Source organism: Mustelus asterias, chromosome 10 (genome assembly GCF_964213995.1).
Source record: "Mustelus asterias chromosome 10, sMusAst1.hap1.1, whole genome shotgun sequence".
NCBI lineage: Eukaryota > Metazoa > Chordata > Chondrichthyes > Carcharhiniformes > Triakidae > Mustelus > Mustelus asterias.
The window spans coordinates 75,387,554-75,411,895 of record NC_135810.1 but is presented as its reverse complement, the minus strand read 5'-3'; the positions used below and the strand labels follow the sequence as shown (position 1 = coordinate 75,411,895).

The window sequence follows — 24,342 nt, the reverse complement described above, 5'->3', positions numbered from 1 at the left end:
TATATTGAAAAAAACTCTTCCTATCTTCTTTTATATTACTAGCTAGCCTCAGGGAAGAAACTAAATTCTACCCAAAGAGTGGAAATTTAGGTTGATGTCCAATGAAAAAGTTACAGTAGTTGAGGGGCGGCACAGTGGTTAGCACTGCTGCCTCACAGCGCCAGGTATCCAGGTACGATTCCCAGCTTGGGTCACTAGAGTCTGCACATTCTCCCTGTGTCTGCGTGAGTTTCCTCCGGGTACTCCGGTTTCCTCCCACAGTCCAAAAGATGTGCAGGTTAGGTGAATTGGGCCAAACTAAATTCTCCCTCAGCGTGCCCGAACAGGCGCCAGAATGTGCCGACTGGGGAATTTTCACAGTAACTTCATTGCATTGCGAATGTAAGCCTACTTGTGACTAATAAATAAACTTTAACTTTGAAAAGACACCCAAGATTAAAAATGCCAGAGTTCAAATCTTTGAAGGTTTTTAAACTATTAAGGATGAATTTTGTCTCATCTAATCTAAAGTCAAGAGGTGAACTCCTGAAAAAACAGAAACACTGATCTTGGGCTTAGAAGGTACAATGGATGTGCTGGGTACCCCCTATGCCCATCAACCCAAGATTGCATCGCCCTTTTATCCCAACCCCAGTTTCTGAACCCACCACTTCTCCCGCACAAGGCTTCACAATCCCTCTCCAACCAAATCCCTGACTTACCTTTAACTCCAGGAGAAATCCTTCTTCTTCTTCTTCAGACTGCAGTGCTGTTGGTGCTGCTGAGGCTACAAAAGCTACCCCCCAATCAGATTTACCAGCAGCTCTCAAGGCTGGGACCTCATGTTCCTGAGAGGCATAATTCCCACTATTAAGATTGTCAAAGTGTATTATTGCTGCCAACCATTTGTTCGACTGCAAGGAATACATTCACATGTAAATTTCACCCCAATGCCCAGGATTTTAACCCACTGATAGTAATAGTCAGGGTATCAGTATTTGAAGCTCCACAATAATTTTCCATCTCCATTGCCGTTGAACAACATTTGAATGAAGGGACCGATGGTAAGTTTGTTAAATTTGCTGATGATACAAAGATAGGTAGAAATGTAAGTTGTCAAGTGGACACAGGGAGGCTGTCAAGGCATATAGATAGGCGAAGTGAACGGGCAAAAATCTGGCATTGCAGTACAATATGGGAAAATGTGAAATTGTCCATTTTGGCAGGAAGAATATTTTCCCAAAAGAATTCTAAGTGTTGAATTCACATAAAAACTGGAGTAAAAACCTTTGTTTTTTTCAGCGGGAGTTTCAAAATGAATCTCCCACACTCTGTGCATCGCCGAGTGCCCTCGCGTGAATCACGCTGAAAATCAGTGGGTGGGCCTATTCCCATTGCAGAGGCCGGCAGCATAGCACTGAGCAGGTCACTGCGCATGTGCCAATCTGTCTGCACCAAGATCGGCGCATGCACAGTAGCCACGCACTCCCAGCCTCCCGATCGCTGTCCAGCTCGATTGCTGGCCAGCACAGAAACCCCCCCATCAGAGGCCCTCTGACCCATCCACCCATGGCCTGATCGCTGCCTCCCGGATGTATCCAGGCCAGCCCGATGACCACCCCCCGCCCCCCCCCCCAACACCAGCCAGCTCCAATCTACCCCACCCCCCGGCCCACCTCGATCCTTCCCTTCCCCCCACCCCCCACCACCCCCAGCAGTCCTGATCTCCCCCCACCCTCCCATCCCACCCCGATGGCTGGCCCCAATCACTGGCCTCCCTCCCTCTGGTCACCCAGCCAGATTGCAGAGTGGCAGCGGGACCCCCACCCCCACTGGTTGTTCCCATTAGGCCCCACCCCATCTGGCTCCGCCCCCTTGGCACTGCCTAATGCCCAATGGGCAATGCCAAGGTGCCCCCTTGGGCATTGCTATTTTGCCTCTTGGACAGTGCCAGGGGGCACTGCCAAGCTGGCAATGCCTGGGGGGGGCACCTTCCCTTACCCCCGACCTCCTGGTGGGGGGGCCTGATGGCCCCCCTTCACTCCAGCGGCGTCCAGCCGCCAGCTCCCCACAAGTGGGGGACTATTGTAAACCCACTGGAGTGAAACACTCCTGGTGGGAGTGGAGAGGCTCGTGGGCCTGGAGACTTCAGTCCCAGGCCAACTAATTACATGGAAATATTACACTGAGCATTTAAATAAATTATACAGCTCCGCGCCGATTTCTGAAAATCCGGCGCCCAGAGACTCGCGGAGGCTGTGGTGCCCAACGGGAAGTCCACTAAATGGCCTCCGCTTGACTCTCCCGGCCTCTGTGCTATTGCCCCCATTCACTAAATGGTGAGAAATTGCAGAGCTTTGAGATTCAGAGGAATCTGGATGTCCGTGTGCATGAATCACAAAAGATTAGTTGGCAGGTACAGCGAACAACTAGGAAAGCTAATAGAATGTTATCATTTATTGTGAGGGGAATTTATTACAAAAGTAGGGAGGTTATGCTTCAGTTGTACAGGGCACTCGAGGTTTCTGGAGTATTGTGTACAGTATTGGTCCCCTTATTTAGGGAAGGATGTAAATGCATTAGAAGCAATTCAGAGAAGGTTTATTAAACTAATACCTGAAATGGGCAGTGTTGTCTTATGTTGATAAGCTGGGCAGGCTTGGCTTGTACCTGCTGAAGTTTAGAAGAGCGAAATTCAGAGCTACACTTCAAATCCAGGAGATAAAGTGTTTGTGAAAGGTAATGATCATTGAACAACTTTTGGATGAAGGGATCGATGGTAAGATTACTGAATTTGATGATGATGCAAAGCTAGGTAGAAAAGCAAGTTGTCACAAGGACACAAGGGGCCCTATTTACCCATTTTGGCTCTACGTGCTGGGCAGACTTGAAACTGGAAGTGTTTCAGATCTGACTTTTAGACCCATTCTCAGGCGCCCCCAAATGCACGCAGCCTGTGAAAATATCAGCAATTCCAAATCACGCTGCAGAAACCTGTGGGCGGGGCTTAATGCACCCGAAATCCCTGATCAGCCCCTCCAACTGCGCATACGCAGAAAAAAAATAATAGAATGCTGCTCCCCTGCCACATTCCTCCCGGGGCGGATAATGCCTCCCTCTGGTCCATACAGACATTGCCCCACCCCCATAACATTGCTGACCCCCTTATCCCCCAACCCCCCACCACCCAGACTGATCACGGGCCCCTCCCCCTCCCCCCACTGATTTCAGAGTGATCCCCCCTCCCCTTTCCCCCCCACTGATCACAGGCAGAGTGGCAGTGGACCCCCCCTTCCCTGCCACTGATCACAGGCAGAATGGCAGCGGACCCCCTTTCCCTCCCTCCCACTGATCACTGTCAGAGTGGCAGCAGACCTCTTTTCACCCCCACTGACCACAGGCAGAGTGGCAGCAGACCTCTTTTCACCCCCACTGATCACAGGCAGTGTGGCAGCAGACCCCCCTTTAACCCCCACTGATCACAGGCAGTGTGGCAGCGGACCCCCCTTTCACCCCCACTGATCACAGGCAGAGTGGCAGCAGACCCCCTTTCACCCCCACTGATCACAGGCAGAGTGGCAGCAGACCCCCCTTTAACCCCCACTGATCACAGGCAGAGTGGCAGCAGACCCCCCTTTAACCCCCACTGATCACAGGCAGAGTGGCAGCGGACGTCCCTTCCCCCCACTGATCACAGGCAGAGTGGCAGCGGACTCCCTTCCCCCCCTCCCTCGCCATCGATTTCAAGCAGAAAAAAAGGTGATCACCCTGCAAGTATAAAAGGTGGAGGCTTATGATGTGACCAAAATGAATGGTAAGCCTGAGAATTGAGAGAATTTTAGTATTCAGAAGAGGAGGACCAAGAAATTAATTAAGAAAGAGAAAAGGAAGTATAAACTAGCAAAAACCATAATAACAGATTGTAAAACCTTCTATAAGATTTTAACAAGGAAGAGATTAGTGAAAACATATAGAGTTGCGTCCTTGAGGAGCAGGGACAGTTGAAATTATAATGGGGAATAAGGAAATGGCATAGACATTTTAAAAATGGTATCTGTCTTCACTATAGAAGACATAAAAGTTTATTATACAAATTGGGCAAGGTGGTACGGTGGCACAGTGGTTAGCACTGCTGCCTCACAGCGCCGGGGACCCTGGTTTAATTCTTGTCTCGTTCTGTCTGGAGACAATACACATCTCTTTAACCTGTGTTTAACGTTCCCTTCACCCACATTATCTGTACCTTTAAGACCTGGCTGGCTGTAGCGATTTGCATTCTAATTAGTATTCTGTAACTTGATTTCTGTGTCTGTGCACTGTTGGAGAACAGATATCCACTCCATCTGACGAAGGGGCAGCGCTCCGAAAGCTTACGTATTTGCTACCAAATAAACCTGTTGGACTTTAACCTGGTGTTGTGAGACTTCTTACCATCAAAGGGTGCCAGGGCACTGCCCAGTCATTTCCCTCACCACCCGGGGGTTATACTCAGTTTCAAGTCCCCGACGTGGTCATCACAACTGGTTTCCAATTTTGGATTGTCACCGGCATGACATCTCGTGGGGGTGGGGATGGACACAGGACGATCCCAGGAGCAATGGCGAGAAGCTGTTTCTGTATATTTAAATGTATTTAATGATGTTCATGCCCTCGCTGGGAATGAACCTGATTACATCGCTGGTGAGAGTGGGGAATATCTCAACTCAAAAATGTTTGTCCAACCAGAAATTTCACATTTCCTATCCAATCATACAACAGTTCTACATTTACATCAGTAGTTGGAATTAAACCTGTTTTTGGTGACGGTATACTGTCTGATATGATACTTACCAGTAGCAGACTCGTACGCAGAGCTGTTGTGATTCAGTCTTGTTGGAAATGGGAGATGGTAAGCTCCGATACAGCTTTTTGAAGCAGCATGTTCAACTAAATAATACAAAAGATGAAAGATATAACTTATTAACAGCAAATCTGTAGGGTATGTTTCAAAAGTATGCATCTACTATTAACTTAGTTTCCCTGACTCTCGTGGCCCAGGAGGTGAATGCAGTGTGAAATGGACCAGGCAGATCCCTGATTCCATCAGTTATCTGCACTAAAAAGACAGGATATGGAACAAAAGCACAGATACATCATGATGGAGATCATAAGACTACAAGATATAGAGGCAGAATTATGCAATTTGGCCCATCGAGTCTGCTCCAGCATGGCTGATATGTTTCTGAACCACATTCTCCCATTTTTTTCCCCATAGCCTTTGATCCTCTTACCAATCAAGATGCCATCTATCTCTATTTTAAATATACTCAATGACCTGGCCTCCACAGCCTTCTGTGACAATGAATGTCATAGATTGTTCACTCCTGGCTGAAGAAATTCTTCCTCATCTTGGTTCTAAAGAGTCGTCCCTTTCTTCTGAGGCTGTGCTTTTGGATCCTAATCTCTCCTACTAATGGAAACATCATTCCATGTCCACTCTATCCAAGTCTTTCAGTATTCTGTAAGTTTCAATGAGATCTCCCCTCATCCTTCTAAATTCCATCAGGTACAGACCCAGAGCCCTCAAACACTCCTCATACATCAAGCTTTTCATAAAAGTGTCACTCATAATGAGCAATGGACACCCGACAGATGTGTATATGCCTGATAGCATGAAGACTGAAGTCATGATACAATGGGTGATCAAATAGTCCACTGCCACTTAATGCCCAGGCTCGGGTATGAGGAATGAGCACAAGTGTAACAAAGGCTGTTGTCATCAATGGAATTATGATTGAAAGGGAGAAAATCAGAGGAACAAAACCATCCAACTAATTGTTTTCATCCAGTGTAATCCCACAATATAACAACACTGCAGACTATTCTAAACTAGAGTGCTGCCAACTTGTCTATTTTTTATATTTTTGAACCCTGCCTTCATTCAATGTTCACACATTACATCTTGACACCAAATATAAACAAAATCTACCAAATTGACAAAACTATTAAAATAAAATAGACCCTTCCCTATTTCTTGTGATCCATGTGGGTTAGCAACACAACATAATCCGTCCCCACCACTCCCACTTCCTATCAATTTTAAACGCTGTCACTTTGGAACAATTTGTCAATGCTTAAATCATTATGTCAATTCAATTGATGTAGCATCGCTGTGTTAAAACATCCACCCTGCTTGAAAGTCACTGATGTAAACAATCTGATTTCACAGAGTACAATCAAGCACCTCTCTGTTGCTCTGTCTCTATGGGTGCAGCCAGTCACCAGATGGACATGGACAACATTACCTAGGGAGAGGAATGTAAAACAGAGTCCAGAAATATTCACCTACTGGGGGACACAAAGGGTGTAAATTTATTAACTGTATCTGATTTTTTTTACCTTACTTTTTAGCGGAGTTTTTTTTTTCAGTTAAACAGGAAACCGGAAGTAGGCCACAGAGAGGCCTGGGAAGGTTTTGTGCCCAATAAATTTGAACGGGGAGGAAACCCGAGACTGTACACGTGCAATGTCTCCCACCCTCCCCCCTCCTCTAACCTAAAAAAAAAGACTCGGAGTGAGAGCAGGTAAGCTTTTTTTTCTCTCTTTCATTTCTTAGTAAGGGAAGTTAGCAGGGATGTCAGTGCAGGCAGTGTAATGTTCCTCCTGTGGGATGTTTGAGGTGAGGGACACCAGTGTCCCGACTGAGTACACCTGCAGGAAGTGCACCCAATTCCAGCTCCTTGAAGACCGTGTTAGGGATCTGGAGCTGGAACTGGATGAACTCAGGATCATTCGGGAGGCAGAGGCAGCTAGAGATAGAAGCTACAGGGAGGTAGCTACTCCTAGAAATGATGATACGTGGGTGACGGCTAGAAGGGGTAAGAAGCAGTCAGTGCAGCGATCCCCTGGATCCCCTGTTCCTCTGTATAACAAGTATTCCATTTTGGATACTGTTGGTGGGGGGACTTAACAGGGGTGAGCCATGGGGTACAGGTCTCTGGCAGAGAATCTGTCCTTGTTGCTCAGAAGGGAAGGGGGGAGAGGAGTAGAGCATTAGTTATTGGGGACTCCATAGTTAGGGGGACAGATAGGAGATTCTGTGGGAACGAGAGAGACTCGCGGTTGGTGAGTTGCCTCCCAGGTGCCAGGGTCCGCGATGTCTCGGATCGTGTTTCAGGATCCTTAAGGGGGAGGGGGACCAGCCCCAAGTCATGGTCCACATAGGCACCCAAGACATAGGTAGGAAAAGGGATGGGGATGTAAGGCAGAAATTCAGGGAGTTAGGGTGGAAGCTTAGAGAGAGAACAAACAAAGTTGTTATCTCTGGTTTGTTACCCATGCCATGTGATAGTGAGGCGAGGAATAGGGAGAGGGAGCAGTTGAACACGTGGCTACAGGAATGGTGCAGGAGGGAGGGATTCAGATACCTGGACAATTGGGGCTCATTCTGGAGTAGGTGGAACCTCTACAAACGGGATGGTCTACACCTGAACCAGAGGGGTACCAATATCCTGGGGGGGAAATTTGCTAATGCTCTTCGGGAGGGTTTAAACTAATTCAGCAGGGGGATGGGAACCTGAATTGTAGCTCCAGTGTACAGGAGGTTGAGAGTAGTGAGGTCATGGATAAGGTTTCAACGTCGCAGGAGTGTACTGGCAGGCAGGAAGGTGGTTTGAAGTGTGTCTACTTCAACGCCAGGAGCATCCGGAATAAGGTGGGTGAACTTGCAGCATGGGTTGGTACCTGGGACTTCGATGTTGTGGCCATCTTGGAGACATGGATAGAGCAGGGACAGGAATGGTTTTTGCAGGTTCCGGGGTTTAGATGTTTCAGTAAGAGCAGGGAAGGTGGTAAAAGAGGTGGAGGTGTGGCATTGTTAGTCAAGGACAGTATTATGGTGGCAGAAAGGAGGTTTGATGAGGACTCGTCTACTGAGGTAGTATGGGCTGAGGTTAGAAACAGGAAAGGAGAGGTCACCCTGTTGGGAGTTTTCTTTAGGCCTCCGAAAAGTTCCAGAGATGTAGAGGAAAGGATTGCAAAGATGATTCTGGATAGGAGCGAAAGTAACAGGGTAATTGTTATGGGGGACTTTAACTTTACAAATATTGACTGGAAAAGCTATAGTTCGAGTACTTTAGAGGGGTCAGTTTTTGTCCAATGTGTGCAGGAGGGTTTCCTGACACAGTATGTAGATAGGCCAACAAGAGGCGAGGCCACATTGGATTTGGTACTGGGTAATGAACCAGACCAGGTGTTAGATTTGGAGGTAGGTGAGCACTTTGGTGATAGTGACCACAATTTGGTTACGTTTACTTTAGTGATGGAAAGGGATAGGTATATACCGAAGGGCAAGAGTTATAGCTGGGGGAAAGGAAATTATGATGCGATTAGGCAAGATTTAGGATGCATAGGATGTGGAAGGAAACTGCAGGGGATGGGCACAATTGAAATGTGGAGCTTGTTCAAGGAACAGCTACTGCTTCTCCTTGATAAGTATGTACCTGTCAGGCAGGGAGGAAGTGGTCGAGCGAGGGAACCATGGTTTACTAAAGAAGTTGAATCTCTTGTGAAGAGGAAGAAGGAGACTTATGTAAAGATGAGACGTGAAGGCTCAGTTAGGGCGCTTGAGAGTTACAAGTTAGCCAGGAAGGACCTAAAGAGAGAGTTAAGAAGAGCCAGGAGGGGACATGAGAAGTCTTTGGCAGGTAGGATCAAGGAAAACCCTAAAGAATAAAAGAATGACTAGGGTAAAATTAGGGCCAGACAAGGACTGTAGTGGGAAGTTGTGCGTGGAGTCTGAAGAGATAGGAGAGGCGCTAAATGAATATTTGCCGTCAGTATTCACACAGGAAAAAGACAATGTTGTCGAGGAGAATACTGAGATGCAGGCTATTGGACTGGACGGGATTGAGGTTAATAAGGAGGAGGTGTTAGCAATTCTGGAAAGTGTGAAAATAGATAAGTCCCCTGGGTCGGATGGGATTTATCCTAGGATTTTCTGGGCGGCTAGGGAGGAGATTGCAGAGCCTTTGGCTTTGATCTCTATGTCGTCATTGTCTGCAGTAATAGTGCCAGAAGACTGGAGGATCGCAAATGTTGTCCCCTTGTTCAAGAAGGGGAGTAGAGACAACCCTGGTAATTATAGACCAATGAGCCTTACTTCTGTTGTGGGCAAAGTTTTGGAAAGGATTATAAGAGATAGGATTTATAATCATCTAGAAAGGAATAATTTGATTAGGGATAGTCAACACGGTTTTGTGAAGGGTAGGTCGTGCCTCACAAACCTTACTGAGTTCTTTGATAAGGTGACCAAAGAGGTGGATGAGGGTAAAGCAGTTGATGTGGTATATATGGATTTCAGTAAAGCGTTTGATAAGGTTCCCCACGGTAAGCTATTGTAGAAAATACGGACGCATGGGATTGAGGGTGATTTAGCGGTTTGCATCAGGAATTAGCTAGCTGTAAGAAGACAGAGGGTGATGGTTGATGGGAAATGTTCATCCTAGAGTTCAGTTACTAGTGGTGTACAACAAGGATCTGTTTTGGGGCCACTGCTGTTTGTCATTTTTATAAATGACCTGGATGAGGGTGTAGAAGGATGGGTTAGTAAATTTGCGGATGACACTAAAGTCGGTGGAGTTGTGGACAGTGCGGAAGGTTGTTGCAGGTTACAGAGGGACATAGATAAGCTGCAGAGCTGGGCTGAGAGGTGGCAAATGGAGTTCAATGCGGAAAAGTGATTCACTTTGGAAGGAGTAACAGGATTACAGAGTACTGGGCTAATGGTAAGATACTTGGTAGTGTGGATGAACAGAGAGATCTCAGTGTCCATGTGCATAGATCCCTGAAAGTTGGCACCCAGGTTGATAGGGTTATTAAGAAGGCGTAGGGAGTGTTAGCTTTTATTGGTAGAGGGATTGAGTTTCGGAGCCAGGAGGTCATGTTGCAGCTGTACAAAACTCTGGTACAGCCGCACTTGGAGTATTGCGTACAGTTCTGGTCACTGCATTATAGGAAGGATGTGGAAGCATTGGAAAGGGTGCAGAGGAGATTTACTAGGATGTTGCCTGGTATGGTGGGAAGGTCTTATGAGGAAAGGCTGAGGGACTTGAGGTTGTTTTCGTTAGAGAGAAGAAGGTTAAGAGGTGACTTAATAGAGGCATACAAGATGATCAGAGGATTAGATAGAGTGGATAGTGAGCGCCTTTTTCCTCAGATGGTGATAGCTCGCACAAGGGGACATAGCTTTAAATTGAGGGGTGATAGATATAGGACAGGTGTCAGAGGTAGGTTCTTCACTCAGAGAGTAATAAGGGCATGGAATGCCCTGCCTGCAGCAGTAGTGGACTCACCAACATTAAGGGCATTTAAATGGTCATTGGATAAACATATGGATAATATTGGAATAGTGTAGGTTAGATGGGCTTTAGATTGGTTTCACTGGTCGGTGCAACATCGAGGGCCGAAGGGCCTGTACTGCGCTGTAATGTTCTATGTTCTACGTATAAGTGGGAAACATATTCACAATAAAATGGCAGAACCAGAGATTGTGATGGTAGGGAGTTATAAAATACTGGGAATAACTGCAATATAGTTAAATCTTGAAGATGAAAAATGTTGGAGGAAACAAAAAGATGATGGCACTCCATCTATCAGGGACACCTGGGTGATAATGAAGCTGTTCTCTAAGAATAAGGGTGGGGGGTGGTTAAGGAAGCTATAACTGGTTAGAAAACTGCAATGGTAAACACAAATCTGAGTGAACACTAGAAGCATACGATTGAACTTCTGCTAAGATGGAGGAAAGAATTTGGTGTAAATTTCCCCTTTAAGAATGCCATTAAAACTTTCATCTTCGACCAAAGTTTTAATCACATTGTCTAGCATTACTGCTTTGGCTTGTGTGGTGGACTTCAGTTGTGCCTTTGTCCTACATGGACCACCGTTGTGTGTTTGTTATGCCTGGACACATCCCCTGCCGGCTCGGCTCCTCCCCTCGTCACCTAGTATAAAGGTGGCTGTCTCCTCCCCCTTGTTCAGTTCGGGTCGGTTACCTGTTGGGATGTGCTCCTGATTCTGTTATGAATAAAAGCCTACACTTGTATTGGCACACAAGTAGTCTTTTGCCTAATTGATAGCGCTTCAATTTTATTCATAACAGTTGACCGACATGGAGCAGCTTTTATAACCCGACAAGTGAACATTAGACCCTCAAGAGGTCGGAGTCTCTGATAAATTTGACCATTGGCTGGACTGCTTTGAAGCATTCATCGACGCCGCTGCGGCCGTCGACTCCGACGGAGCTAAGCTCCACGTTCTCCGCGCCCGGGTAAGCGATGCAGTCTACGGTATCTTCTGGGACGCTAGTACATACGCGGACGCTATAGAACTCTTAAAAGGGCAGTTTCGAAAGAGCCCTAACGTGGTCTACACCAGACATCTCCGAGCTACCCGCAAGCAGCAGCCAGGAGAACCATGCGCCCAATTTCTGTGCGCCCTGCGGGTCCTAGTTCGAGCTTGCGACTGTAAGGCTGTTTCAGCAGCTCAGAACACGGAGGACCTGATCCGCGACGCCTACGTTGTGGGTGTTGAGTCTACTTACATTCGGCAGCGTCTGCTTGAACAGGATGGCCTGGATCTCCAGAAAGCGGCCACGATGGCTGAATCGCTACCCCGATCCCGTTCCATCGACGGTTCCACCGCGACGGCTGTTCCAGCGGGGCCCACATGCTACTTTTGTGGCCTATCCAAGCACCCTCGGCATCGCTGCCCGGCGAAGGATGCGATCTGCTCCGGATGCAGTAAGCTAGGCCACTTCGTTAAAGTCTGCGGGGCGAAGCCGATCCCGAAGTCACGTGGCGCCACGTGTGTTCCACGGGTGCAGCCATCTTTAATGCAGTCAGCGGCTGCGCGCAAATCGCCATCTTTAATGCGGTCACCGGAAGTGCGGGAGTCGCCATCTTTGATGCGGTCACCAGATGTGCAGGAGTCGCCATCTTTGATGCGGTCACCGGATGTGCGGGAGTCGCCATCTTTGATGCGGTCACCGGATGTGCGGGAGCCGCCATCTTGGATGCTGTCATCAAGACGCACCGAGCAGGAAACTTTATCCGTGACGTCATCAGACGCGGACGAAGATGGATTCTTCCTGGATTCGACGGTGGCATCGATTTGCCTGGACCAGTCGCAGCCTCACCAACTCTCCAAGTCAATAATGGAGATCAAGGTAAATGACCATGCAGAAAACTGCCTGTTCGACTGCGGGAGCACAGAGAGTTTTATACACCCTCGCACAGTGCATCGATATGCCCTTCCCGTGCGGCCCTGGAGACAGACTATCTCCATGGCTTCGGATTCCCACTCAGTGGAGGTCCTCGGGTGCTGTTGGGTGACGCTGACGGTACAGGGCACAGTCTACAAGCGTTTTCGGCTCCTCGTGCTGCCGCGACTGTGCAGCTGTACTGCTGGGGTTAGATTTCCTCACCCATCATAGGAGCGTCACCCTGCAGTACGACGGCCCTTATCCCCCGCTCTCTGTCTGCAAGGCACCGTCACTGCAGCGCCTCCCGCGCACCACTTGCAGTCTCTCGACCCTCAAGATTACCCCCCCCCCTTTATTCGATAATCTCACCCCGGATTGCAGGCCTATAGCCACCAAAAGTAGGCGCTATAGTGCGGAAGACCGGGCCTTCATTCGGTCCGAAGTACAACGTTTGCTCAAGGAAGGGATTATCCAGGCCAGCACCAGCCCCTGGAGGGCGCTGGTGGTCGTAGTCAAATCGGGGGAGAAACACCGCATGGTGATTGACTACAGCCAGACCATAAACAGGTATACACAACTAGATGCGTATCCTCTTCCCCGTATCGCGGACATAGTCAACCACATCGCGCACTATAGGGTTTTCTCTACGATTGATTTAAAATCGGCCTACCACCAGCTCCCTATCCGCTCGGAGGATCGCCCATATACTGCCTTTGAGGCGGACGGTCGCCTCTACCAGTTCCTCCGAGTCCCCTTTGGTGTCACCAATGGGGTTTCAGTTTTCCAGCAGGCCATGGATCAAATGGTGGACCAGCATGGGCTACGGGCCACTTTCCCATATCTGGATAATGTCACCATCTGCGGCCATGACCTGCAGGACCATGATGCCAACCTACAAAAATTCCTCCGTACTGCCACCCTCCTGAATCTGACATATAATGAGGCGAAGTGTGTCTTTCGGATACGCCGCCTCACCATCCTTGGGTACGTGGTAGAAAATGGTGTCCTTGGTCCCGACCCAGCCCGTATGCGTCCCCTTATGCAGCTCCCCCTCCCTACTACCCTCAAAGCACTGAGGAGATGCCTGGGCCTCTTCTCCTACTATGCCCAGTGGGTTCCCCATTACGCGGATAAAGCCCGTCCGCTCCTAAAATCGACCTCTTTCCCCCTGGCGGAGGAGGCCCGTCAGGCCTTCGACGACATCAAAGCGGACATCGTGAAGGCCGCGATGCATGCTGTGGATGAATCCATCCCATTCCAAGTGGAAAGTGGTGCGTCTGACTTTGCTCTAGCCGCCACTCTTAACCAAACGGGCCGTCCAGTGGCCTTTTTTTCCCGGACCCTACAAGGCCCTGAGATTCGACACTGCTCGGTTGAGAAGGAGGCCCAGGCCATCGTGGAAGCTGTCCATCACTGGCGCTATTATCTTACGGGCCAACGGTTCACTTTAATTACGGACCAGCGGTCCGTTGCCTTCCTGTTTAACACCAGGCAGAGGGGCAAGATTAAGAATGACAAGATCTTGCGGTGGAGGATTGAGCTCTCCACCTACAGATACGACATCATGTACCGGCCCGGGAAGCTCAATGAGCCCCCAGACACCCTGTCCCGTGGAACATGTGCCAGTGCCCAACTGGACCAGCTACAGTCCCTCCATAACGATCTCTGTCACCCGGGTGTCACCAGATTTTTCCACTTTGTCAAAGCCCGTAACTTGCCCTACTCCCTCGAGGAAGTCCGGTCGGTTACCAGGCAATGCAGGGTCTGCGCAGAGTGCAAACCGCAGTTCTACCGGCCAGGTGGGGTGCACCTTATAAAGGCCACTCGCGCGTTTGAGCGCCTCAGCATTGATTTTAAAGGCCCCCTCCCTTCCTCTAACCGCAATATTTATTTTCTGAATGTCATCGATGAATACTTGCGTTTCCCTTTTGCCTTCCCCTGCCCGGACATGACCACGGCTACGGTGATTCGAACCCTGAACACGCTCTTCACCTTGTTCGGCTTTCCATCCTATATTCATAGCGACCGTGGGTCGTCATTCATGAGTGACGGGCTGTGGCAGTACTTGCTCGCCAAAGGCATTGCCTCCAGCCGCACCACTAGCTATAACCACAGGGGCAATGGTCAAGTAGAGCGGGAGAATGCAACGGTCTGGAAGGCTGTTCTATTAGTGCTACAGTCTAGGGGCCTTCCAGTCAGCCGTTGGCAAGACGTCCTCCCGGACGCATTACATTCAATTAGGTCACTCTTGTGCACAGCAACCAATACGACCCCTCACGAGCGGATGTTCACTTTCCCCAGAAAGTCCTCCTCGGGTACTTCGCTCCCAGCTTGGCTGATGTCCCCGGGGCCCATCCTGCTTCGGAAGCATGTCCGGACCCATAAGGCAGACCCCTTGGTCGAGGAGGTCCAATTGCTCCACGCTAATCCTCTATACGCTTATGTAGCGTACCCTGATGGGCGGGAGGACACGGTCTCTGTCCGCGACTTGGCACCCGCAGATGCCCCTGAGGCCACCACGTCCGTCCGCCCCACTGTCCCTTGTGTTGTCCGCTCAGAGACCGCTACGCCCCTTCCCCCTTCAGTCCCAGTCTCCCATATTGTGCGCCCAGAGCCCACTACGGCCCTCCACCCCCCAGCCCCAGTTCCCACTGTTCTTCATACTCCAGCAGGGCCACAGCTCACTCCTCTCACCCCTATGTACAGCTCGCTTGAGTCGCCGGTGCCGTCGCCACGCAGTACCCGACTACTGGACGGGACGACGGATGGGTCCGCCTCCTCTCGACACTCACTGCATGGAGCCTGGGTTGACACCGCTCCCTGCTCGGACGACTCTGCAACCTGCACTACGATGATCGCTATGGCGGATCAAGCCACCAGATCGTCTGCACTTGTAATATTGCTACCGCTTCACCCCGTGTTGTTTTTTTAAAAGGAGGGGTGAATGTGGTGGACTTCAGTTGTGCCTTTGTCCTACATGGACCACCGTTGTGTGTTTGTTATGCCTGGACACATCCCCTGCCGGCTCGGCTCCTCCCCTCGTCACCTAGTATAGAGGTGGCTGTCTCCTCCCCCTTGCTCAGTTCGGGTCGGTTACCTGTTGGGATGTGCTCCTGATTCTGTTATGAATAAAAGCCTACACTTGTATTGGCACACAAGTAGTCTTTTGCCTAATTGATAGTACTTCAGCTTGGTGCCAGGTTTTGTTTGATTTATGCTTCTGTGGGCTGCCGAGGGATGACTATTTACATCGAAAGCCCCAGCTGTCAATTATATCTTTCACAACTTGAGTGATTCCAAAGAATTTCAGAGTTCATAAAATGTTTTTGAAAGGAAACAGACCCGCACAAAGTAGGAAAAGAAATGACTAGATAATCTGTTTCAGACAGTCACACAGTGATTAGCACTGCTGCCTCACAGCGCCAATGGGTTCAATTCCAGCCTTGGATGACTGTCTGTGTGGACATTCTCCCCATGTCTGCATGGGTTTCCTCCGGGCACTCTGGTTTCCTCCCATAGTCTGAAGATATGCAGGTTAGGTGGATTGGCCATGATAAAGTGTCCCTTAGCGTGTAGGTTAGGGGAATTAGTGGGGTTACAGGGGGTGGGCCTGGCTAAGATGCTCTGTCAGAGAGTCAGTGCAGACTTGATGGGCTGAATGGCTTCCTTCTGCACTGTAGGGGTTTGATGATTCCATATTGATTGAGGAATAAATATGAACCAGGACACTAGGAGATCTTCTTCAGATCTTTAGCATCCACCTGAGGGGGCAGATGGAGCCCTAGTGTAATATCCAATCTGAAGGACAGCACCTCAAAGCTGCAGCAGTCCCTCAGTACTCCACTGAAGTCTCACTTTTGAGAGCATGGTCAGTTCCCCAATGGGACTGAACACTCAATTTTCTGCCCCAGATATCAAAGCATAACCACTAAATCAAGGCCAACACTTACAGCAGACAATTTGCTCTATAAAAAGAGATAGAAATTGTATGTGAGAGCAAGAAAATTATTTGAATGGGCAACTTCAATCAACTAAATTATGGACATCTTGCAGCCTCATTGAAAGAAAACAGCTTGAGGAAAGAGAGAGAGGGGGAGGATGGTGGGGAGCAGGGCCTAGAGTAAAAGAGAACAAGCACGCTGGTGGAATAATTCTGGGAAAGGGCAAACTGGAGAGGGAGATGATAGCCATTAATAGAAAAGTCCAGACAAAGCTAATCCAAACTAGGAGAAATAAGACAATGTCAAACTTTAAGCAGGAAAAATTAGGGCAGAGCAGAACCCGAGTAGGGAGAGCAAAATTAAAAGGAACTTAGAAGAGGAGGCAGTGAACAAAACATAGGGAGGAGCGAGATGGGCCTGGAAAGAGTATGTGGGAGACAGCAGATGAGGGGGTAAATGGAAAGAACTTGCCATGTGTAATCCATCTCGTTTGTACAGGGCCCATCACACCCAGAACCGGTCCCAACGCCCCAGGAATCTGAAACCCTCCCCCCATACCATCTTTTCAGCCACGTATTCATCCTATATGTCCTGTTGTTTCTACTCTGACTAGCACATGGCGTTGGTAGTATTCCTGAGATAACTACCTTTGGTGTCTTACTTTTCAACTTGCTTCCTTGCTCCCTATATTCTGCTATTCGGACTTCATCCCTTTTTTTCACCTGTGTCGTTTGCAGCAATGTGTACCACGACAACTGGCTGTTCGCCCTCCCCCTTCAGAATGTCCTGCAACCGTTCTGAGACATCCTTTGCAGCCACAGAAACGTTGATCTATTCCCCTCGCATTTGAATCCCCTATGACTATTCCATTTTTACTCCTTTTGCTCCTGTCCTGTGCAGCAGCAGAGCCAACAGTGGAGCTACGAATTTGGCTGCTGCAGAGGGCAGGATGAAGGATTAGGATTCGGAAAGCTAAAATTCTACTACATGATGTAACAATGGCATCCCCAGAGGTAAACGTTAATATTTCCGAGTTATTAAAGATACTAGATTCCACATGCTGTATCATTACAATGCTATCAAACGAGCTAAAGTCCAACTGCAGAGAATCATTGATTATTATACTTACAGAATTGCTCTTGAGTCACGGATATGACTTCAAGAAGTATGCGGGGAGATATCAAGGAACTATTTGGAAGTGCAAACGTGGTAGTTAATTTGGTACAATTGTTTGAAATGAATAGCTACTCCTCCTGGGTCACCACAGAACTTGGGAAGGGATTACAGTATAGAGCTTACGGAACCGAGTATGCACTGACTGCTGTAGACTTACAGGATGAGGGACTCTTAAAAACACTTAATCATCTAGCTGAAGGGATAATCAAGACTACTGAGGCCCAAGTCAAAGAAGAGACATCCTGCCAGAGCTCTGATAGATGAGGTTAGGCTGGATTTTGAGGATTTGAGATTTGGAACCACTCCCTAACATTTGTTTGCCTCTCTGTATAAATTACATTTTCTCAATATTCACCAAGATAGACATGAATCGCTCAACCAGATGGAGGCCCAGTAAAGAGGCTATAAAATTCATTATGACAGGCCCACAAGAGAATATATCCAATGAGGTCTTTAAAGACAACTACAGATTTGAATCACAGAGGAAAGGGACTGGGTTTACCGAGCCGGGTCTAAAGGATATATGACCCACAAAGGAGGCCTGGCAGACATGATCCCTGCAGAATGCTGTTCAGAATCAGAACACTATATAATGTGTGCTTGTTGGGCACTCAAGCCTCTAGTGAACACCAACAAGATAATTATTGATATTCTACTATTGAGAGAGGTGTTTAAAGCTCTACGTGTGGGCCCCACCCAATGTGGCTTCATCATTCCAGAGACAGAGGTAATATCCGGGCCTTTAATTTGTGAAAGTAGTTACAGCTTTTGTCTGCAAGTAACAGACTCATTGATTGTAGGAGAGTTCCACCTACCTAGAAGTATCAGGTTATTAGTTTGTTATCTGGAGAAATGTCTCATTGTACATTGACAAGACACCAGGGAAAGTGGTCCAACAGGCCATGCGGGATGCTATGGAAATTGCTCATGAATATGTCAGGTCCTCCAGAGATCAAACCAATCAGGGAGGACTGCAGATGAACCCAGCCACTCAGACTGCTACCAAGATAGAACAATCCGGGATATGCCATTGTTGGGATATACTAGCCCGTGGAACAGCAGGGAACTGCTTAATTGGCTGGTAGGAAATAATCAGGATGGCGACGACCATAGGGACAGTGGTAATGTTATTATGGGCCACCACAACGTGCTGTTATCAAAGAAAATCTGCTAAATTGTCAGCTCTGGTAGTGTCTCAATATGCTCCTGGGCACCCTGTGAAAAGGTAGGGGAAAAGACAGAAGCTGAACTTTACAGAAGGATGGTTGAGGACATCTGGATGACTGGCCATCCGAAGGATTCGGAGAGGTGTACTCAACATCATATTGGCCTTTTTGGGTGGTCACCAAATGGCCAAATGGGAAAACTGAAGCCAAACTAATAATTATGTTCACTGAAAGGGTTAAAGAATTTGGTTAAGCTGAAAACTGTACAAGCTGTGAACTGTGAGCAAGGGCACAAAATGCAAGCTGTTAGTTAAGTCTCAGAGATTGTAAAAACGTGGGATTGCTCTACTATTTGCTCTGAGAACAAAATGGTCTAATGATAACGTAGGGAGGCAATGTTATCTACATTGAACACAAGAGTTTGTTTGGCTATTGAACCTCCCCACCTTGGGAGAATTCATTAAGCATGGTCAGGGAGGGTAATTGAAACCCATAAGTCAAACGCAAGTTGTTATGTTAAGAACAAACTGTAACAGTTTTGAATTGGGGCAAGGCGAATTTTGATGGGATTAGGCAGAAGTTTGCAAGGGTTGACTGGAGTCAAGTCAGCCCTTTGAGGGCAAAGGGACCTCCGGCAAGTGGGAGGCCTTCAAAAGTGAAATAGCTAGAGTTCAGTGAGTTTCTGTTCCTGTTAGGGTGAAAGGCAAGGCTGGCAGGAGTAGGGAACCCTGGATGACAAAACATATTGAGGTTTGGGCCAAGAAAAAGGAGGCACGGCTCAGGTACAAGCAGCTGGAATCAAGGGATTCTCTGGAGGTGTATAGAGGATACAGGAGTATACTCAAGAAGGAAATTAGGAGGGCAAAAAGGAGGCATGAGGTAGCTTTGGCTGAGAGGATTAAGGCGAATCCAAAAGGATTCTTTACGTATACTAAAGGAAAAAGAATGACTGAAGAGAGAATAGGAGCCCTCAAGGACCAAAGTGGACACACATATGTGGAACCACAGGAGATGGTCGAGGTTCTCAATGAATATTCTCCACTATGTTTACCGTGGAGAAAGACATGAAGACTTGGGAACCTGGGAAAGTTAGTGGCAATATATTGGGTACAGTTCGCATTACAGTGGAGGAGATCATAGAATCATAGAATCCCTACAGTGCAGAAAGAGGCCATTTGGCCCATTGAGCCTGCACCAACCACAATCCCACCCAGGCCCTCCCCCCATATATTTTACCCATTAATCCCTCTAACCTACGCATCCCTGGACACTAATGGGCAATTTAACATGGTCAATCAACCTAACCCGCACATCTTTGGACTGTGGGAGGAAACCGGAGCACCCGGAGGAAACCCACGCAGACACGAGGAGAACATGCAAACCCCACACAGGCAGTGACCCAAGCCAGGAATCGAACCAGGTCCCTGGAGCTGTGAAGCAGCAGTGCTAACCACTGTGCTACCGTGCCGCTCCAGACAGTTTGATCGGAAAATACAGAGGCTGTTTCCCCTGCCTGGTGAGCCCAGAAATAATGGTCACAGTCTCAGGGTAAGGGTCGACAACTTTGGACTGAGATGAAGCGAGATTTCTTCATCAAGAGGGTTGTGAGTCTTTGGTGATCTTTGTTCCAGAAAGCTGTGAATTCTCAGTTGTTGCGTGTACTTAAGACTGAGTTGCATTATTTTTAGGCCGTGAAGCGTATAAAGGCAGATCAGGCATTGGGGCATTGATATAAGCATTCGGATAAGATCTTAATGGATGACAGAGCAAGCTCAAGGAGCCATATGACCAAATCCTGCTCCTAATTCTTATATTCTTGTTTTCTTAAGTCAACGAATTGCTGGTTTTATTTTAAATATGTAATTTTTGAATTTATTTGTTATTTGCTTCCTCTAGTATTGCACATTTCCATTTTGGATTGTTGGCAGTATTTCTTATTAGAAAAAGAAGGAACAATCAAATTACAGAGGGCAGTTGTGGACTCAAATAAGTTTTACAAATATGTTAGTTGTGTAAGGTCAAAGAACAATGGAGGCATTTAAAAGAAAAACTGCATAAAACTATCAGACAAGATGGGTATGCAGCAAATAGATTCTAGATAAATTCTTTACATTGGTTTCTGCCAAAGTGAAATACGGACAAATTCTAATCATGATTAATGGAATCCAATGATCAATGCCACAAATAGCAAAGAAGATGTTATAGCTAAATAAAATAATTAAATAATCATAAAGCTCCTTAGTCAAATAGGATGCACCCTGGAATCTAAAGGAATTAAAAGGACAATATTTGTAAATTGTGTAGTAGCTTATCAGTTTCAGAGTTACCTAAACACTGGAGTAATGCCAAGGGACTGCAGAACAGTAAACGTAGTTTCAATGTTTTAGAGAGTGGTGTAACTATGATACTAATGACATCCCATTTTCTCAACAACATTCTGCAGGATAACTATCCTGCATTTTTATAGTGCATGACGTCTAATGAATTACTTTTAAAGGCCGTCACCTTTTTGTATATATACACAAGAGTCAAAGCTAACTATGATCATTTAAATAATTCTATTATAAATTCGCAGGGAACGTGGTTTATAAAATAATAGTTCATGCCTTTCAATGCTACTGGAGTTGTATTGAAGATAGTGAATGAGGTAATAACTTCACAAGGAAGCAGTCTTGCATGGCTTATTGTCCATATTAATATCCCATAAAGATTTTGTACTTCAAAGGTCCTGAATTTTGCAATCTATCAACCTGTAAGAAACTGTTTAAACCCAGTGTGTGCTAAAAGAGTCAGTTCACTCACAAAACATGTATGTTGCAAAGCTGTCTTCAGCACGTCGTACTTTCAATGCACAACTCCAGAAGAAACCTTCATAGTGAAACGTCTTTGGCGATGCCTGTGGAAAAACAACTGCAACATTATTTAAGATAATACAAATAAATATTAAGTATTAGGAGCTCATTTTTCTTGTAATTCTTTTCCATCCTTCAACTACTTGAAGGAAGGTAACATGCAGATCTGTTGTTGATATATTTGAATTTTTCCACTTTACTTTTCTCTGGTTCCAGTTTGAAATTGTTCTCATATTTCAATTAAATCAGGTCATATTTATTGTTCTGCAATTGAAAGGCTGCAGTGACTGTAAAACATGATCAAAAAGGTAAGTATGTTTGTCTTGTATATATTTTATTTAAATGTGGTGCTAGTTCTAAAATGTTTGCTTGTAGGTAGAGAGGGGGAGGGGGGCGGGGGGGGTGGTGGGAAGATGGTTCAATGGTCACTGAGCAGTATAATTTCCGAATGTGCATTGTCCCTACTGTTGGCACTATTTCTGGGGTTTTTTTGCTGAACTTAGCACTATCAGGAATACTCCATAGAAAAAAATATCCGCTGGAATTCTCCGACCGTTCACACTCAGCCACCAGCGAGAACAGAGGATTTGGTGCTCAATCAAATCTACATTCACTGCAGGAGACTGGAGAACCCCAGCTGCAGGCGAGGTTGGAGAATCTGGCCCATCGTTTCACTCTCTACACTGTAGCACCGAAAGCAAAGTGAAGAATTAATTAAACTGAGGTATATCTTTGACGGGATGGAAGATTTCAAATGCAGATTCAGGGGTTAAATGCAGGCAGTTCCAGTCAGTCATCACATATTGCAATTGTTGCTCGCCCTCATACAAAGTTCACAAAATTTACTGCCAGAAGAGAGCTCTGGAACCAAAGGAATTCCAGTACCCTGCTGAAGTAATTCCACTCCCATGACTGATTCCTCCAGAAAATTAATCAATTAGAAGAAATGTTGGGTTAGAATTCATGCATCTTAAATTTAAGTTCAATATTCATTAATTTGAGAAAATAACTACACTTCGCCTGATTTGAATATTATGCTGAGCTCATTCAAAACTCTGCTGTTCGTATCCTAACTCGTATCATTCTCCCCTCATCCCTGCGCTTCCTGACCTGCAGTGGCTCTTGTTCCAGCAATGTCTCAGATTGAAAGTTCTCATCTATTTGTTCAAATCCTTACCCCATATCTGTAACCTCCTTGTAATGACTTCAATTGGGCCATTGAGGTTAGCCTATTGGAGTATGAACTCCTTGATTAAGTATTGTCGTCCAACCTGACTGTCTGCCCCTCTACCGCGGCTATATTCGTGGCCGAGTGTCCCTGGAAAAGGAGCATGCGGTGTCCTTCCGTGCCTGATGGGCACTGCAGGGACTGCAGTGTATTATTGACCCCCCTTAATCACATCTTAATTTGATGTTTTAAGTTTCCTTTCCGCGTTGTCTTTTGTTTCGGGCGGTTCCCCTCCTTTTAGGGAGCTGTCCCTTTTGAGTTATCCCTAAGTTAATTTGATTTTGTTTATTTGGTTGGACAACAAAAGATGTCCCTGATTAAGGATCCAATTGATGGGCCAATCAGGGAGTCTTTGCCTTGTACTTAACTGGAAGTGTCAGTTCCTCTGACACCCCCGGAGGGAGACTGCTAACTGATAGCACTCCGTGTACTGCTGATAAAGTTTGTAAATAAAAGGATTTTGGTGAAGGGACTTCTGCCTCTGAAGACTTATTACACTCCTCCAGTCCTACAACTTTCTGAAAATGCTGTCTGGGTTCCTCTAATTCTGTTGTGCATCCCAATTTCCTTCACTCTAACATTGGTAGTCATGCCTTTAGCTCTCTAGGTTCCTGACATTTCCCCCTTAAACTTCTCTGTCTCTACACCTCTCATTCTTCCTGAAAGACACTCTGTAAAGTGCACCTCTTGATCATGTTTTTCTCACTGAACCTAATATTTCCTTATATGGCTTGGTATCAAATTTTGCCTGATAAAGTGCTTGTGAAGAAGTTGTGCAATCTAAAGGTGCTATATAAATGCACAAGTACAATATATAATTACAATATAATAAGAGCTAAGTTTCAATGACAATAGTAAGAAGTCTCAGAACACCAGGTTAAAGTCCAACAGGTTTATTTGCTATCACAAGCTTTCAGAGCACTGCTCTTTTATGAAGCAATGCGAAAGCTTGTGATACCAAATAAACCTGTTGGACTTTAACCTGGTGTTGTGAGACTTCTTACTGTGCTTACCCCTGTCCAACGCTGGCATCTCCACATCAATGACAATAGGTTGTATTTGAAAAGAAATTCAGAAAAGTGAAGGACAATAAATTTGTGCATGGTTACATGGCTGATTTAGTTTGCCCTTTTAGAAATTATATAACTGTGGCATTTCTTGCAATGCATCTGCAATGATCATCTCAGTTACTCGGCCAATTAACACCCTTTTTTTCAGGCCATTATTGCTAAAGCGTCACCATCTTAGCCCCAGTACAGAAGGGCCACTTCTGCTAATCAACCAACCAAATCACTTGGCATCAGAGAGTTCAGAGCCAAAAATGTTTTAAAGAAAAACGTTACTCCATTCTGAAAGATACAAGGCCAATGCGCAAAGTTGACAAGGCAAGCCCATAATCTATCTCCTTTCTTGCTCCAAAAACCAATTCAAATTGAATCCAATTCATGGTCCCCACGGGAGAGGCATATAAGATCCAAGCTGACAAGAAAAGTCATTGCACCTGATCTCGGGCTTCACCTGACCCTTGTTCTTAACCAAAAGGCCGTCAGAGTAAAGAAATTCTTGGAGCGTGAAGGCTATACCTTGCTGGCACTGCAGAAACTAGTAGCCTGGTCCAGGACCTGGATTATCCGAGTTCCAGGTCAAGCCCCTGTAGTCACACAGTATAACCCAAGCTTACCACAAGCATGTGTATCCAGATCCATCAAAATTTCAGGGCCTGTGTTATTTAACAACTATTTTTTTTCCTTTCAGAAAT

General features: G+C 46.6%; 1 protein-coding gene across 1 annotated transcript in view; it reads right to left on the bottom strand.

The window, feature by feature from the left end:
* LOC144499685 (transmembrane protein 182-like) overlaps positions 1-24,342 on the bottom strand; it is an 81,522-nt gene that overhangs the window by 14,122 nt on the left and 43,058 nt on the right. Inside the window, exons 3-4 of the mRNA XM_078221957.1 lie at positions 21,306-21,399; positions 4,810-4,905 (exon numbers count right to left, since the gene is read on the bottom strand). Coding sequence (XP_078078083.1) covers positions 4,810-4,905; positions 21,306-21,399 — 190 coding nt within the window. The remainder of the gene's footprint in view (positions 1-4,809; positions 4,906-21,305; positions 21,400-24,342) is intronic.